Here is a 14,306-nt window from a genome sequence, read left to right on the forward strand (position 1 = left end):
GAGCACGGGCACGGGCACGGGCCGGCCAGCCGTAGAACAGATTTCGCCTCCGATCCGATCCACCACGCCGATAGAGAGCTCGCTCTCGTGGCGTGTGTGGCTACTGCTGGCTGCCGATGACGAACCCCCCTTGCAGTCTGCAGATGCGCTGAACCTGACCCCGCACGCACGGCTTGCGTTGGCGACGCCGCGCGCCCTCGTGTCACGCATGCGTCGAAGACGGCGGGTCGGCGGCGCCGGACGCGTGCGTGTCACGGATCGACGCCTGCATCTGCATGGCCCCTGCTGCAACGACGACGCGATCGATCGGGACACGGGCTGCAGGGATGCATGATCGGTCGGCCGTCGGCGATCCGTCCCGTGGGGTGCCCCGGCCCGGATCGTACAGGGCACAGCTCACAGTCCCGGACGATCCAACCCGTGCTCAGCTCACAGCTCTCCAACGAGTAGCTAACGACCTCCAGTCCCGACGCGATCGATATAAATATCTGGCACCCCCGCAACGGCCACCGCTTCCCCGTCGTCGTCCTCGTTGGGATCGCTCACGGGAAAGCGCGCGCGCGGGCACGCGGCCCTCGATCCCCCACCGCCGCGCGTCGCGCCTAAAGCCTCCGCCGTCCGCCCCCATGGATCCACCCCTCTAGATCCCTCCCCCTCTCCCTCCCACTCTCGATCACCACATCGCGCGCCCAGCTGCTGCACGCGCCAAGATAGGAATCGATCGGCTCGATCCCTTGCGGTTCTTGATTCGGGGCCGGGTGACGCGACGACGCCCAGGCCTTTGGAGGGCACCATGTGGAAGGGGAAGAAGAGCGGCCCGCTGACGCGGAGGGGGAGGAAGCGGGAGTTCCCCATCCGCGCGGCGGACTACGAGCTGCTCGAGCCCATCGGGGACGGCGCCACCGCCGTCGTGCGCCGGGCGCGGTGCAAGCCGCTCGGCGGCGAGGTCGTCGCCGTCAAGATCATGAACATGGCGCAGCGCACGGAGTCCGACGTGGTACGTACGTGCGGCCTTCCAGCATCGTCAGGATGAACATGCATTCAAATTAAACCTTGCTTAGCTGATTTCTTGTCATGCTAGCGGCGGAGATGGATAAGAACTTTGAAACACATCATTTGCACAACAAAAAACAGTTCTTGTATACTGGCATATACTATGTGATAATTGGACCAATTCATGAGATCGGTTGCGTAAATTAATAAATGGTTTAGATTCAGAATAAGAATTGTATAAGACTGCTTGCAATCAAAAATTCAGTAGCTACCCAAGAGTTAAGAAGCACATAACTTGGTTCACTACATGCTCTCTTTTGCGTGCAGAACAACGCCTCCGAGGAAGTGAAGACCATGATTATGATTGACCATCCAAATCTTCTTAGCGCATACTGCTCATTTACAGAGGGAGAAGCCTTGTGGATCGTAATGCCCTATATGGCCGGTGGTTCGTGCTACCACTTGATGAAGTCTTCGTACCCGAAAGGGTTTGAGGATGAGAACTTCATAGCATTTGTGCTGCGTGAAACGCTGAAGGGTTTAGAATACCTTCACGAAAATGGCCACATACATCGTGATGTAAAGGTATATGCACCTTTTTTATTGTTGTATATGCACCAATTATATGTGATTAATATAAAAATGTACCTATGAACTCTATATAATCTACATGCAGCTCATAGCATGCGTGAAATTTGATAATAAGAAGGTATTTGTTTCATGCATGGGCACAGGCTGGAAACATACTACTTGATCAAGAAAAAGGAGTGAAACTATCAGATTTTGGAGTTACCGCGAGCCTTTATGATTCAATAATTAATAGACATGGCAAAAGGAAGACACTTGTTGGGACGCCTTGCTGGTAATTACCGCAAAAACGTTACATGTTACTAAATCTTATCAATTAATCAATCATTTATTGTAATGTAATGTACTGATTGATATTTGCTTACGTATTAACATTGCTCTCCACTTCTTCTTTTTTCAAGGATGGCCCCTGAAGTTATGGAGCAAAAGGATTATGATTTCAAGTATATATTATTTAATTACCATATTACTATTATAATATACCGATCTACTACATTTGTTTGTTGATTTTCTTAGTCTAAAAATAATTACAGGGCAGATATTTGGTCTTTTGGCATAACTGCACTTGAACTTGCTATTGGTCATGCTCCATTTTCTAGCCAACCTCCAGCAAAGGTATGTACCACATTCATTTTACTGCACATGTCATGTTATTATGACTAAATGAGGTTTATAAATTGCTATATAGGTCTTTCTCATGACCTTGCAGCATGCTCCTCCATCACTTCATAACACAAAGGAGAAGAAGTTTACAGATGTATGGTTTTAAAATATTTTATTAGCAGTTAATTAGTGTGGCAATATTGATTTATTTCTCTACTTGTTTTGTAGTCTTTTAAGAGTATGATTGCCACTTGTCTAATAAAAGACCCAACAAAGAGGCCATCGGCCAAAAAGCTATTGAAGCACCCATTTTTCAGAAAAGCAAAGTCAGAACATAATGCCGTGAAATGCATGATAAATAAACTGCCATCATTGGCTGAGCGGATGCAAACTATAAAGGTACAAACTAACATTTTTCGGAAGGATATCATCATGTATTGTATAGTGAATAATATTTATGTGGTCTCATCTATTTCAAGCAGGAGAATGAAGCAAAGTTGCAAGCAGATAAAAAACCTCATGATAAATGCAAAGAGGCGGAATCACAGGTTTTAATTGCACTACATTTTTTAGTTTCCTTATATGTTCTAATAACATATCATTCAACTATGCCTACTTAATTAAGGCTCTAGTCCATCTGTGGACAATGTCAACTTTTACAGTACACTATACTATGAGCTGACATTGATTTATGTTTTAAAATCCTCAAACAGGAAGAGTATAGAAGGGGTGTGAGTGAGTGGAATTTTGATATTGCAGACTTAAAAGCACAAGCAGCATTGGTATGCACTTAATAATTAAATATTTTTTGAATGAAATTTGAGTTTGTTTACCTTGACGCGACTAATCTTTTGTTTAATTATAGTACCCTGATGAGACTGAAGCAGAGGATTTTTTACGCTTTCTATTTGAACTTGATATTGTTGATGAAAGTACCCAGCTACAAGATCTTAGAGCACGGAATTGCCCAATAAACGTTGAGAGAATGGTACATCTATTTTATATATTTATTAATATTTTTTAAGTATTATCAGTTAGTATGACATGAAGCTGCAATAACAGAACGCTGGTGATGATGGCTCAGGAAAATCAAATTCAACAAGTCCAATGTCCTTATCTCAAAGGTTACATGGTTTTATTTTGATTCATCTCAATGTTATGTCAATTTCTAACATTAATGCCATGATTTGCCTCCACAAAAACTCTTATGTCAATATGATTTATTTATATGAATAAAGAACTATATTTCTACCTAGACTTGTAGCTTATTTGCACAAGCATACATTGTTTTATCTATCTTAACATTATATAAATATATAAATTAGAATTATATTTTTGACTAACATTATTGCCTCTATCAGTGTGAAACAACTTGATAAAGGAAGCCCAAATGGCCTTTTGCACAATGAGTCATTTGAAATTCATTCGATGTCACCTACTAAGCAACTGACAAGAGCAGGTATGTTTGAAATTCTTCCTTCTCAAACTAAAAAAAGTGTTATTTATATAATTTTATAAGAACAATTTTAACCTAATATAACATGCAATATATGTTTATTTTTTCATTAATTTTTTTATCAACATAATTTATTGCATTGTTCTAGATATATAAGATTGAATTTAGGTGACACATACATCGAGACAAGTAAGGATGTTGTGTTTTGTGTAGTTTCTACCTGCAAGGATGTTGATGAATACCTAGAGAAAACTGCTTTTCAAAAAGGTCGATTTAAAGTGATACATGATTATAGCAAGGTATGTTTCCATCAATGTTATTTTCTATTTATATTTAGTTTTTAGTTATAAAAATCATAAATATTTTGTTGTAAACTTTATATTGATAATTTCTTGGGTTTAGTTGATATATAGCCTTCTTGAAACTTAACTTTGTTGGTTGTATTTGGTATTAGTTTATATTTTCACTACAAAATTTCAAACTTATAGAAATCATTTATTTTATCTTGGAATTAATTAAAGTATCGTGGAAATGGGTGATCCAACTTTTTGCATCCATGGCAGCAATATAAACTTGCCCATACCATTTTATCACTTTTGTGAAACCACTCAGTTTAATGTTGAATGACATAATGCAACTTTTTTGGAGCTAGCCACTCTAGAGGTTCATATGTTTGATGTTTGCGTGATTGTGATTCCTTACTATTTATTTCCTTAATCAACGGTGATCTTAGTTGTCCGTAATATTGTTGGGTGCAGCTTGAAGGAGCAACACAAAGAGAAAAGGAGTTGTTAGAACGTATTAATAGTTTAGAGAAAATGTAAGTATCTAATTTTTAATAAATTTATTAATAGGATTGGTAAAGTTTTTCTAATCTAATTAAATAATTATCACTATAGGCTTCTTGCCACCCAGGATGAAGTTGAGAGGCTTAAAGCAAAGGGTAAATATATAGTAATGTTGCTACAAGTACTACATTTTTATAAACTTTAAGTCAATCATTAGTTTGTGTTATGTTATTTGACAGAGGCAAAAGGAGTAGAGGAGTGCCCGAAACAACAATAGTAGTGAAGTGAAAGTTAATTGTGTTGTTACCTAGGTGATGCTTGTAATGGTAGGAAGCAACTGCAGTGCATATGCATATCTCTTGTTATCCTGAGTGCACTAAGTTGGTTTAGTGGATTACATGTTAGAAATTGTTAGTGTCTTATGTCTCATTTTAAAAATGTTGTTTACTTCTTTCCTTAGGGTCTTATAAGAGAGATTTGTTATATATGATTGTATAGATTTATGACATGTGATGTTTTGGCACCTGAATCTGATCAAGATGGGATGAATTATGAAGAAGGAATGATGTATGGTGATATAGGTAGTTGATATGTGAAGATAGCTTAGCTAGCGGTATAGATGAAAATTGCCTCGGTGGTGTGGTATGGATGGAAATTTCTTTTCCTTAATGGAGTTGTTATGGTTGTATTTAAACTTTCTCAAATATAGGTAGTACATGTTTCTTTACTTATGTAAGACAGCATAGTTTGATGGCGATGGGTATACGTAAGGATGTTTTTTTTTCAATAATATGTGTGTGTATATGTATGTCCTGGATAATGCATTGAGCGCCTTCTAGTTTATCACTGTATATATGGTTTCCTTTGATTTATATGCAACTCAATTGTTAGAACATAAATCATCATATTCACCGCAAAAGTCTCCAATGCTCAAGTTTGTTTTTGAAACTTCTTTTACCCATTTCTATTAGATCAATATGCAACAATCCTATCTATCCACACACAAGCAAACTAAAACTTAGTAGGAAAATATCATAAGTGCCTTGGGAAAATATTTAACATACCACATTCTCTATCTACATCCTCTAGTCCATTGATCTAGAACCTGTCTAGTCCTCGGTGGAATGTGGCAGCCAAAAAGCATCTCGATCTAGAAGTCTCTGACAAGTCACATAGTGGCCCTAAAATGCACAATGGTTGAAGCTCCCTCCTATTGGATATACTTGTAATTGTTATGCTAATATAGTACAACAAAATGCACATTTCATTCAAATATAAGTAAGAGAATGTTATTATGCTCCTGTGGAACGGAAATCTAATGCAGGTGCAGTTCCTAAAGTGCGAAGAAGAAAGAGATTAACTACTAGAGCACGAAGCATCATAGCATTAGGATCTGTGCACATTATTAGTGCCCTATTGCGATAATAGAAAAGAGATCCTATCCTTGGCGCACGTCTAAATGAATATTTCAAAAAGGCTAAAAGCATAAAGAAGACGTGATCCGGCACGCGGCTCGTTCTGGGCCGTTGGTGAGCCACATTCGGGCCACCATTTTGGGTGAAGTGGGCGAAACGCCCCCGTGCGCTGGGCCCAAAATTAGGGGAGCCCCACGTGATCCGCCCGCCGCGCGAGCTGGGCCACGGGTCGCGGCGGGCGGGCACGCGCCGGTTCCGCGACCACCACCCGCGCCCCGCATCTGCGGAGGCCGAGCCCCCCGCCGCCTGCCCACCGCTCCTCCGCCTGCTCCGCCTCAGCTAATAGCGATGGGTGGTGGGAGCCGAGCCCTTTCCCTCTCCTCCCTCTGCGCCACCACGCTCGCCGCCGCCAGGGCCCCCGCCCCCTTCCTCGCCCCCGCCCACCGCGGGCTGCTGCCCCTCCGCCTCGCCGCAGCCATGTCCTCCTCCTCGTCCTGCCCGGCCCCGGCCGCGTCGGGCGACGCCGCGGCCCCGGCCCCGGCCCCGGCGCCGTCCAACGCCATCGACTTCCTCACACTCTGCTACCGCCTCAAGGTGAGTCGCTCCGTTCCCGCTTCGCATTTCAGCGGGCTGGTTTGGTCGTCAGGGAATCCGGATGTGATTGCGGATGTGTGCGTGCAGACGACCAAGAGGGCCGGGTGGGTGAAGCGCGGGGTGCAGGCGCCCGAGTCGGTGGCTGACCACATGTACCGGATGGGCGTCATGGCGCTCGTCGCGGCCGATCTCCCCGGCGTCAACCGCGACAGGTGAAGTCGCCCGTTTCCTCTCCAACTCGGCTGTATCAAACATCCTCTGACTCCATTTTAATAACCATTTTCTCCCCCCCCCCCCCCCCTTCAATTGCAGGTGTGTCAAGATGGCGATTGTGCATGACATCGCAGAAGGTACTGTCTCAAATGACATCGTTTAGGTGGTCTGACTGGATTTTATGGCCTGTGCATGAGTCAGGGATGAGAAGTTGTGAATGTAGGAGTCTATTACTATGGGGGATATTGGTAGACGTGAATTGAACCGCCGGAGTAGGATGTGCATTCAAGTATTCTGTGATTGATGGGTTGCTTGTATGGCCTTTGAAACTCTGGTATCCAATGATATAGGTTTACAGAAAGTGAGACTATGTGTGGATTTTCCTTGGTACACAGATTTCATTTTATTGTAGAAGCACTAGATATGATGATACTCAGCTTTAAAAAGTTTGCCAGTGAAAAAACTTAACACATGCTATGCCTTGCATATGTATGGACTCTTTGTGTCGTGCTAAAGTCTGCTAGCCTGTTGCTGGCACTAATTGCATTTTGGGGATTCTGTTTGGTCGACTCATTTCAACTTTCTCTTTTGGTGCCCCAGCAATCGTTGGTGATATCACCCCTTCTGATAACGTACCCAAGGAAGAGAAGAGCCGCATGGAGAAAGAAGCATTGGACCATATGTGTGAATTGCTTGGTGGAGGGCCAAGAGGTGAATACAAAATATTCAAAAGTAAAACATTAACGTTTTGTGCTGTGGGTATCTTAGCCTGCTACCATTCTATTGACATGCTGTTCTTGTTCACAACAAGAAATTTTGGAACCTTAGATGGAAACATAGAAGGAAATCTAGATGTCTATGGGTATTTGTGATTCCATTTTGTAGTAAGTGCTGATAATATTTTTCCATCTCAAATGATTTTTCTATCCTTGAAGCCATATCAATCCTTATGTTATTATTGCTTAAATGGCCATTCTAGTGTCCAACAATTTTTTCCCAGAGTTCCACGACATAGAAATCCAATGGCTGCTTGTGTTCTTGTTATTCAAAACATAATTTACGCAATCACTAAACAATGTTGGAGAGTGTTGGCATCACTTAATTATTGGGTGCAAAGGGAACTTTTTTAGAACCCAAAATAACTCTCAGGCTCTGCCTCTTGGAGAAACTGTTATTCATACAAGACAAAGAATGCTTTCTGGTGAGACCAGACTGAAGATTTCTGACTTTTTGGGTCTTTTAAATTTGATGTGCAATAAATATTGAGTTGTTGACTTCATCTGCATGCTCTTATTCTTCAGCACAAGAAATTCGTGAACTTTGGATGGAGTATGAGAATAATGCCTCTTTGGAAGCAAAGGTTGTCAAAGATTTTGATAAGGTACAGTTTATCCATCAAGTTCGTGACATAATGACAACATCTGTGTGAAGCTATCACGTGGTAGTTCTAGCCATCTTTCAACAGAATGGCATGGCTTACAGTGTGCTTAACATTTGTTTTTTCTGTTATTTTGTTTTTCAGATTGAGATGATACTTCAAGCACTGGAATATGAAAAGGGTGAGTTCACACTGGCATTTGGATACTTGCATCATCATTTTCCCATGTGCAGTAGCTATGAAGTATGAGCTTGTGATCAAACTAAATGAATTATAGATAAAATTCAGCTCATGTACCAAGTATAACCCTTCTTTTCTTTTGCATCACTTGTGCTTAGATCACTATTCAACTTGTCCTACAGCCCTCTGGGTGTGACAAGTCACACACATAATCCATGTCCTAACACCTTCTATACTCCTTGTTGATCATAAGGTAGGATTTAAAGTATCGTACTTATGCCTATTATCGAAAATTTTCAGAGCAAGGGCGGGACCTTGAAGAATTCTTCCAATCAACAGCAGGTGTACAATCAACGCCTATTATTTTCCCTTTTTTCTCTCCTTTATATATTCTATTTATTTTTCATGGCAATCCAGCACGTACAATTGAATACTTCATCTAAACTGAGCAGGCTGTTTAGGTTTTTAATTCTTTCACTTTAAATTTTTTTTTTGTGAGATAATATGATTCATTATTCAGAAGATATTAGTGCCCGAATGATTATTGTTGAACTTGAAACTAGAGAATACCAATACCATGATGCTTTTTTAAATCATGAATTGGTTTGTACCCTTTTTTAGGTTTTGTGCTTATGCTTGATCTCATTCAACTTCACAATGTAGTAATTTTTCCACAATACTGACATTAAAATAGCTGAAACAAAAACCTTATTATTTGTTCTGCTTGTTAATTCCTGTGCAGGGAAGTTTCAGACTGACATTGGAAAAGCATGGGCAGCAGAGATCGCATCCAGAAGGAAACCAAAGTGATCGAATGACATTCTTTTTGGTGTTTGGGGTTTTAAGATAACTTGGTGGCACCACATTCCTGTTGAACTTAGCTTTTGCTATAGATGATACTTCTGAGGCGGCACTGAGATGTAGGCTTACTCTTGGAATGTGAACTTCACTCCATCATGCATCTTGGCCCTGCCGTGACCCTTGAGACACACTGGGCTTGTGAGTTGGCGATACCAGGGCTCCAGATAACCCTGCCGGGTAAGGAGTTTATGGCTGTAATTTGCTCCTGTCAAGAGCTTGTAGCCGGATCCAACAGGAAGTTTTCATACCAGCTCTTGGTGATGTAAAATCCTATACTTCCTGATGAATCACTGTACCACTACTTTTTCTCGTGTAATCCAATTTCATCGTTTGAGTCTTTTTTCCCCTATGTGACTGTCCTTGTTTCCAGCAAGATGAACCTTAACTTCTGTTATCCCATTTCGGTTGCTGATGGTGTCCAAATTGTGCAATGTGCATCCATACGTAGTAGTACAAGATTGAAACTGTTCAGTACACCTTCACGCAGACATCCTCACATCCATAACAGAAATTGTACGGTATCTGTATGAATCACCTACAGGAAGTGTACATATGTGCTGCAATGAGATGGACTCGTGTATGATGTATCCAGGAGGTCATGACATTTGTGCACTCGTTTTTTTTTCTCCGGGATGAGTTTCCATGGAGGAGAGAATATGAGAACAAGGAACGATAGAACTAGCTGTGGTTGTCTATCTTGACGTTGGAGCTCATGTTTAGACTCTTCCAAAAGGAAATGAATGAATCCTATGAAAAAATTTCAAATGCAATCCTATATTCCAATGGACACCATAGGAATAATTCCAAAATTCCTTTAAAGTTCCTCATATCCAAAGGAGGCGTTAATTAGTTTGTTTAGGGGGACACACCACTTGTACTGCATCTATCCAAATTCCATGTCCAACCTCCAATCGTTAGGGTTCATTTCGATTTGACATGTCCGGTGGCCCACGCCGTTGCATATCCCCGGAAAATCACACGTGCAGATTTGGGTGATAGGCTGATACACACACGTTTGGCTCCAACCGAGATAACGATCCACCTCTACAACGACAAAAACCCCAGCGAGAGCTGTGGTTCACTCATGCTAGTTCACTGAAACAGCAGCAGCTTGGAAGATCTTGGACAATATACAGTACCCCTTTTTTGGGCCACAATTTGTTTTAAGATATTTGTAATCACATGTTCGGTAGCTTCCAAGTGTCAAGCAGTTCGTATCATGAAATGGAAAAGCATATTGCCCACCCTAGTAGGAAACTGAGCTCCAGAAGGAAACAGGACCGTAGTTTTCACGTGTCTACTTGTGAAAACCTTTCAATGCGTCGGTCCCAAATCGCACTGATCTATGGAGTGGTGAAGATTGGGAAGCAACTGCTGATCAGGCTCTTATATCTTTTCATTTTAAAGTAATACATAACTTTATTTTCCTAATATCTGTACCAGAATTTCATGGTTTATAATCGCCTTTGGCCCGCGCCGCACTGCCAATCCCCGGTGCAAAATTATATATGCGTAGACGCCTAGATAGCCACATCGAGTCTTAATAGCGTAAAATTCAGGTACCACCAACAAGATGATGTGTGTGCTCAATATATCTTTTTTATAGAATGTGGTATATCACCCACACTCTCAACTAGTGGCTAGCCAGTAGTCCAATTTGCAAGACACCGTGTGTTGTATTTTGCTTGGTTAGTATTGGGCTATTGGCCACACATCAGGTGGGTTTTATAATGGAGTTTATGAGATCTGATACCCCCTTACTTTACTGAACCGTAAGGGTGACTACGACAACCGACTGCATTTTCTGAACGCTATCAGTGACGCCCATCCCAGCTCGGCAGCTCCAAAATGGATCGTGATAACAAATATGCATGAGCAGCGTCCACTTCACTGCCTTCACTTTCCGGCCAGCGATCAACATCTATAATAGAGACGAGAACCATCTATAGGCAAAATTAGTTTGTGAGGCATTCACTTTTTTTTATTCGAAATATTTGAAGTGATGGTTGATTAGCGTTTGTAAACTCTCTTCTTCTTCTTAGTGAAATGTTTGTTAGGCAAGTTGTCGGAAAAAAAATAGCACAACTAGTTTCAGAGGCATCCAACTTTTTTTTTCGCAATATTGTGCCTCATAGTTGATTAGCATTTGCAAACTCCCTTTCTTTTTTAATGAAATAGTAATGCTTGCCCGGAGGCATGTTCTTGAAAAAAAAGGTGCGATGTAATCAGTTCATGAGGCCATGTTGGCACCACCACTCAATGTCTTTTGCTTCATCCATTTGAGGGTTCAGGCAACCCAAATGAACGTCTTCCTCACACAATTTGACTCACATTCAATGTCAACACTTTTATGCACGTACGAAAACAAAGATATCATCGATATCTGACCAACACAAGGATTGCCAAAGAAAAAAAAAACTCATCTGTAGGCACGGGACGTTTCAATTGTAGCAATCAGTTCACACAATGCCTCCAGTTTCCACTAGCCATGTGGTATGTTCCGAACTCTTTCGTTCTTACATTTTCAAATTTCACAAAGGTCAACATCTCTAATGGATTACTTATTATCAATACTAAGAATCTATCGTTTTGATGATGAATGAGCTCCAGCAGACTATCAATTACGAAAAAAAAAATTAAGATTGCCAAAACCTCGCCTTCTCTCCTAAATGTAGGGGAATGCAACTCGTCCCCGATCGGCCGTTATTTTTTGCGCATAGCTGTTTCTGCTGCTGGCCGCGACCCCTGTTGTCCTCCGCCTCCGCGTGACCCCGCCCTGCGCCGTCATGACCTCCATTGCTCCGCGGCGCCGCGACTTGCTCTGTTCTTCCGTCACCGCCACTGTGATGCGCAAAGTCGAGGAGGAGCTCGCAAGGGCACCGCCACCACTATCCATGGGCGCCGCGCGGGAGCGGAGCTCGCAAGGACGCTGCCACCGTGGAGGAGTGGCTCCTTCTCGAGCCATGGAGAATCCATGGCACGGCCGGTCGATCTGCCTTCGCTGGTGGTGGTGGCCGAGTGATTTTGTGGTTCCGCTCGAGCGATGGCGGTGTCGGGGCAGCCGCCGTTGGCTGGATCCATCTCCTTTGCACCCGCCGCAAGCCATAATCCACCGCAAGCTCGATCTGCTGGGAACTGGAGGTGCTCGGTTCCTGGTGCTTGTTGTGCTGTGATTTGGAGTAATCGGTGGTGGCACTTGAGCTTGGCAAGAGATCCAGTGGGGGAATTTTGGAGCAAGTGCTTGGATTGAAGAAATTAGGAGCTCGTGGCTTGCTGTTTGCGTCCACAGGAGGAGCAGAGAGAGGAATGTGCTGGCGGCGCAACCAAGAAAGAGGAGAGAGGAGAAGAGGGGATAAAAAGGTTTGCCCACTGACAGGTATGATCCACATTTAAGAGAAGATATTGGTAGTGAGTTTTCAATAATCTGCTGCAACGGTGTGCACAAAAAATTGTAAAAACTGTTATTGGGGAGGGAGAGAGAAATTGTTTTGGTAATGAGTTTTTACTAATCAGTGTGTTCACGCGGTGAAAAAAAAGGCGATTTTTGTCCGGTTCACATGACTTCACCGTTAGTACTTAGTATAGTACACATCATCACCAACAGTCATGCATTCGTGCGGCAAAGAGGCAATCGTGCCCAACTAATTGATGCTGGCGCGGCAAGCCAACTGGACCATCGGAGCGGCGCCGGCGAAGCAGCTGCCGACGGCGGCGGCGTGGCCGCCAGTCGCCTCCAGCACGGGCCGCGGGCTGCTGCTCGTCATTCCGCCGCCCCTGAGGAAGCTCTTGCAGAGCCCCGTCCAGAACGCGCGGTCAGGGCCGCCGGTCTCCGCCGCCATCCGGCGCGCCTCCTTGCGGACGCACCGCGGGATGTCGTTCTGGGCGGTGAGGCGGTCGATGAGGTCGTGGAGGATGTAGGCGGTATACTCCGGGTGGCCTGGATGCCCAGCGCGTGCTTCCCGACCGCAAACGCCTCCACGCGCGTCCTGCCCGAGGAGGCCAGCACCGTCGCCCACGGCGGGGCCTCCCACACCTCGTCCCGGTGGAACTCGACGATGGCAGCGCTCCGGGGGAACTCCCCGAGGAACCCGAGGCGGCCCTGCAGGTCCCGCGCGAAGGTCACCGTCCTGACCCCGACGTCCCACCAGCCGCGCGCACGGCTGACCCGCCCGCCCAGCTCCCGGCACAGGACCTGATGGCCGAAGTAGACACCCAGGACACGCTTCCTCATGGCGTGGAGCGCCCGGACGAGCGCGCAGAGGCGCCGGACCGAGGGTTCCTCGCCGTGCGCGTCGTGCGGGCTGCCGCTGATCACGAAGCCGTCGTAGGAGGCCAGGTCCTCCAGCGCTGGGAACTCGCCGGCGATCACGCAGAAGCAGTCCCACCTCTCGGTGCCGCCGTCCCCGCCCCCGAACGCGGCGACGAAGACGTTGCAGTACCAGCCGTCCGCCTTCCTGGCGTAGTCCGAGTCCACAGCGCCAGCAGCAGCGCGTACCGCCGCACTTGCTTTGCCGCCGCCGTCATCGATCGCTGGAACACACGCGCGCAGAAGCTGCCGCGGAGAGCAAGCCGCGGTCTGGCTGCTTAGTGCCTTCAAGTGTGTGGTGTAGTACACTAACAGGCAAGCTCCGCGGATCTGAGACTCCTACTTAAGGTGCCGCGAGTGCGCGTCGCCGCCCGTAGAGGCGGAATCGTAGAGGCGCGGGTATAGATAGCCAAATCGGCCGTGTCAAACGGGCGGCACGGAGCACGGTCCATACAAGATACGGCCCGATCCATATCATGCTCGGGCCAGCACGGCCCAATAGGTCATGCCGTGAGTTGGGCCGCAAGTCACGTCGGGCGTTCTAACTTCTGCCGCATGGTCCGTTTAACTGTCGGCCAACTATCACCCTATATAAAACTCAACAATTCTCTTTCTAAATTCTAGTTTTTTCTTTTCCCTCCGCCCGTCTGCCGTCGGCCCACCTTCCTTGCCACGCACGCGCGCGACGGCGCCCGTCCCACCTACGTCCCCACCTCCTCGGCACGTCGCCGCCCCCACCATCCCTCCCGCGTATGCGTGCGACACCACGGCCACCGTCCGGAACAGCGGCGCTTGCGGCAGTTGCCGTCCCCCCTCCTCCCCCCATCCCCCACCAGAGACACACACCTCGCCTCCCCACCTGGGCAGGCGGCAGCGCGGCCACCTCGGCAATGAATCTGACTCCAGCTTGGTGATGGGCCGGCACAGCCCA

The 14,306-nt window shown here is 45.4% G+C and overlaps 2 protein-coding genes and 1 pseudogene across 3 annotated transcripts; 2 read left to right on the forward strand and 1 right to left on the reverse strand.

Moving 5' to 3' along the window:
- Positions 1 to 536: 536 nt before the first annotated feature.
- Positions 537 to 5,248, forward strand: LOC112894588 (serine/threonine-protein kinase BLUS1-like). 2 transcript variants are annotated; one of them, XM_025962358.1, is made up of 16 exons: positions 537 to 997; positions 1,321 to 1,578; positions 1,728 to 1,855; positions 1,983 to 2,024; positions 2,115 to 2,196; positions 2,270 to 2,338; positions 2,413 to 2,583; positions 2,667 to 2,732; positions 2,898 to 2,966; positions 3,050 to 3,172; positions 3,247 to 3,308; positions 3,546 to 3,643; positions 3,854 to 3,939; positions 4,399 to 4,460; positions 4,540 to 4,583; positions 4,668 to 5,248. In XM_025962358.1, exons 1-16 carry the CDS (start codon positions 794 to 796, stop codon positions 4,703 to 4,705), a joined length of 1,602 nt encoding a protein of 533 aa, XP_025818143.1. In that variant the 5' UTR covers positions 537 to 793; the 3' UTR covers positions 4,706 to 5,248. The 2 variants fall into 2 exon arrangements, with proteins under 2 accessions (XP_025818143.1, XP_025818134.1); XM_025962349.1 differs by having other exon boundaries at positions 4,540 to 5,248.
- Positions 5,249 to 6,191: 943 nt separating this feature from the next.
- On the forward strand, positions 6,192 to 9,463 carry LOC112879103 (HD domain-containing protein 2-like). The gene is made up of 8 exons (XM_025943468.1): positions 6,192 to 6,437; positions 6,525 to 6,649; positions 6,750 to 6,787; positions 7,251 to 7,361; positions 7,952 to 8,031; positions 8,173 to 8,209; positions 8,509 to 8,550; positions 8,951 to 9,463. The coding sequence occupies exons 1-8, from the start codon at positions 6,192 to 6,194 to the stop codon at positions 9,016 to 9,018; spliced, it is 747 nt and encodes a 248-aa protein (XP_025799253.1). The 3' UTR covers positions 9,019 to 9,463.
- A 3,131-nt stretch (positions 9,464 to 12,594) lies between these two features.
- Positions 12,595 to 13,687, reverse strand: LOC112877952 (annotated as a pseudogene).
- Between the last annotated feature and the right edge of the window lie 619 nt (positions 13,688 to 14,306).

This window comes from Panicum hallii, chromosome 1 (assembly GCF_002211085.1).
Source record: "Panicum hallii strain FIL2 chromosome 1, PHallii_v3.1, whole genome shotgun sequence".
Taxonomy (NCBI): Eukaryota; Viridiplantae; Streptophyta; class Magnoliopsida; order Poales; family Poaceae; genus Panicum; species Panicum hallii.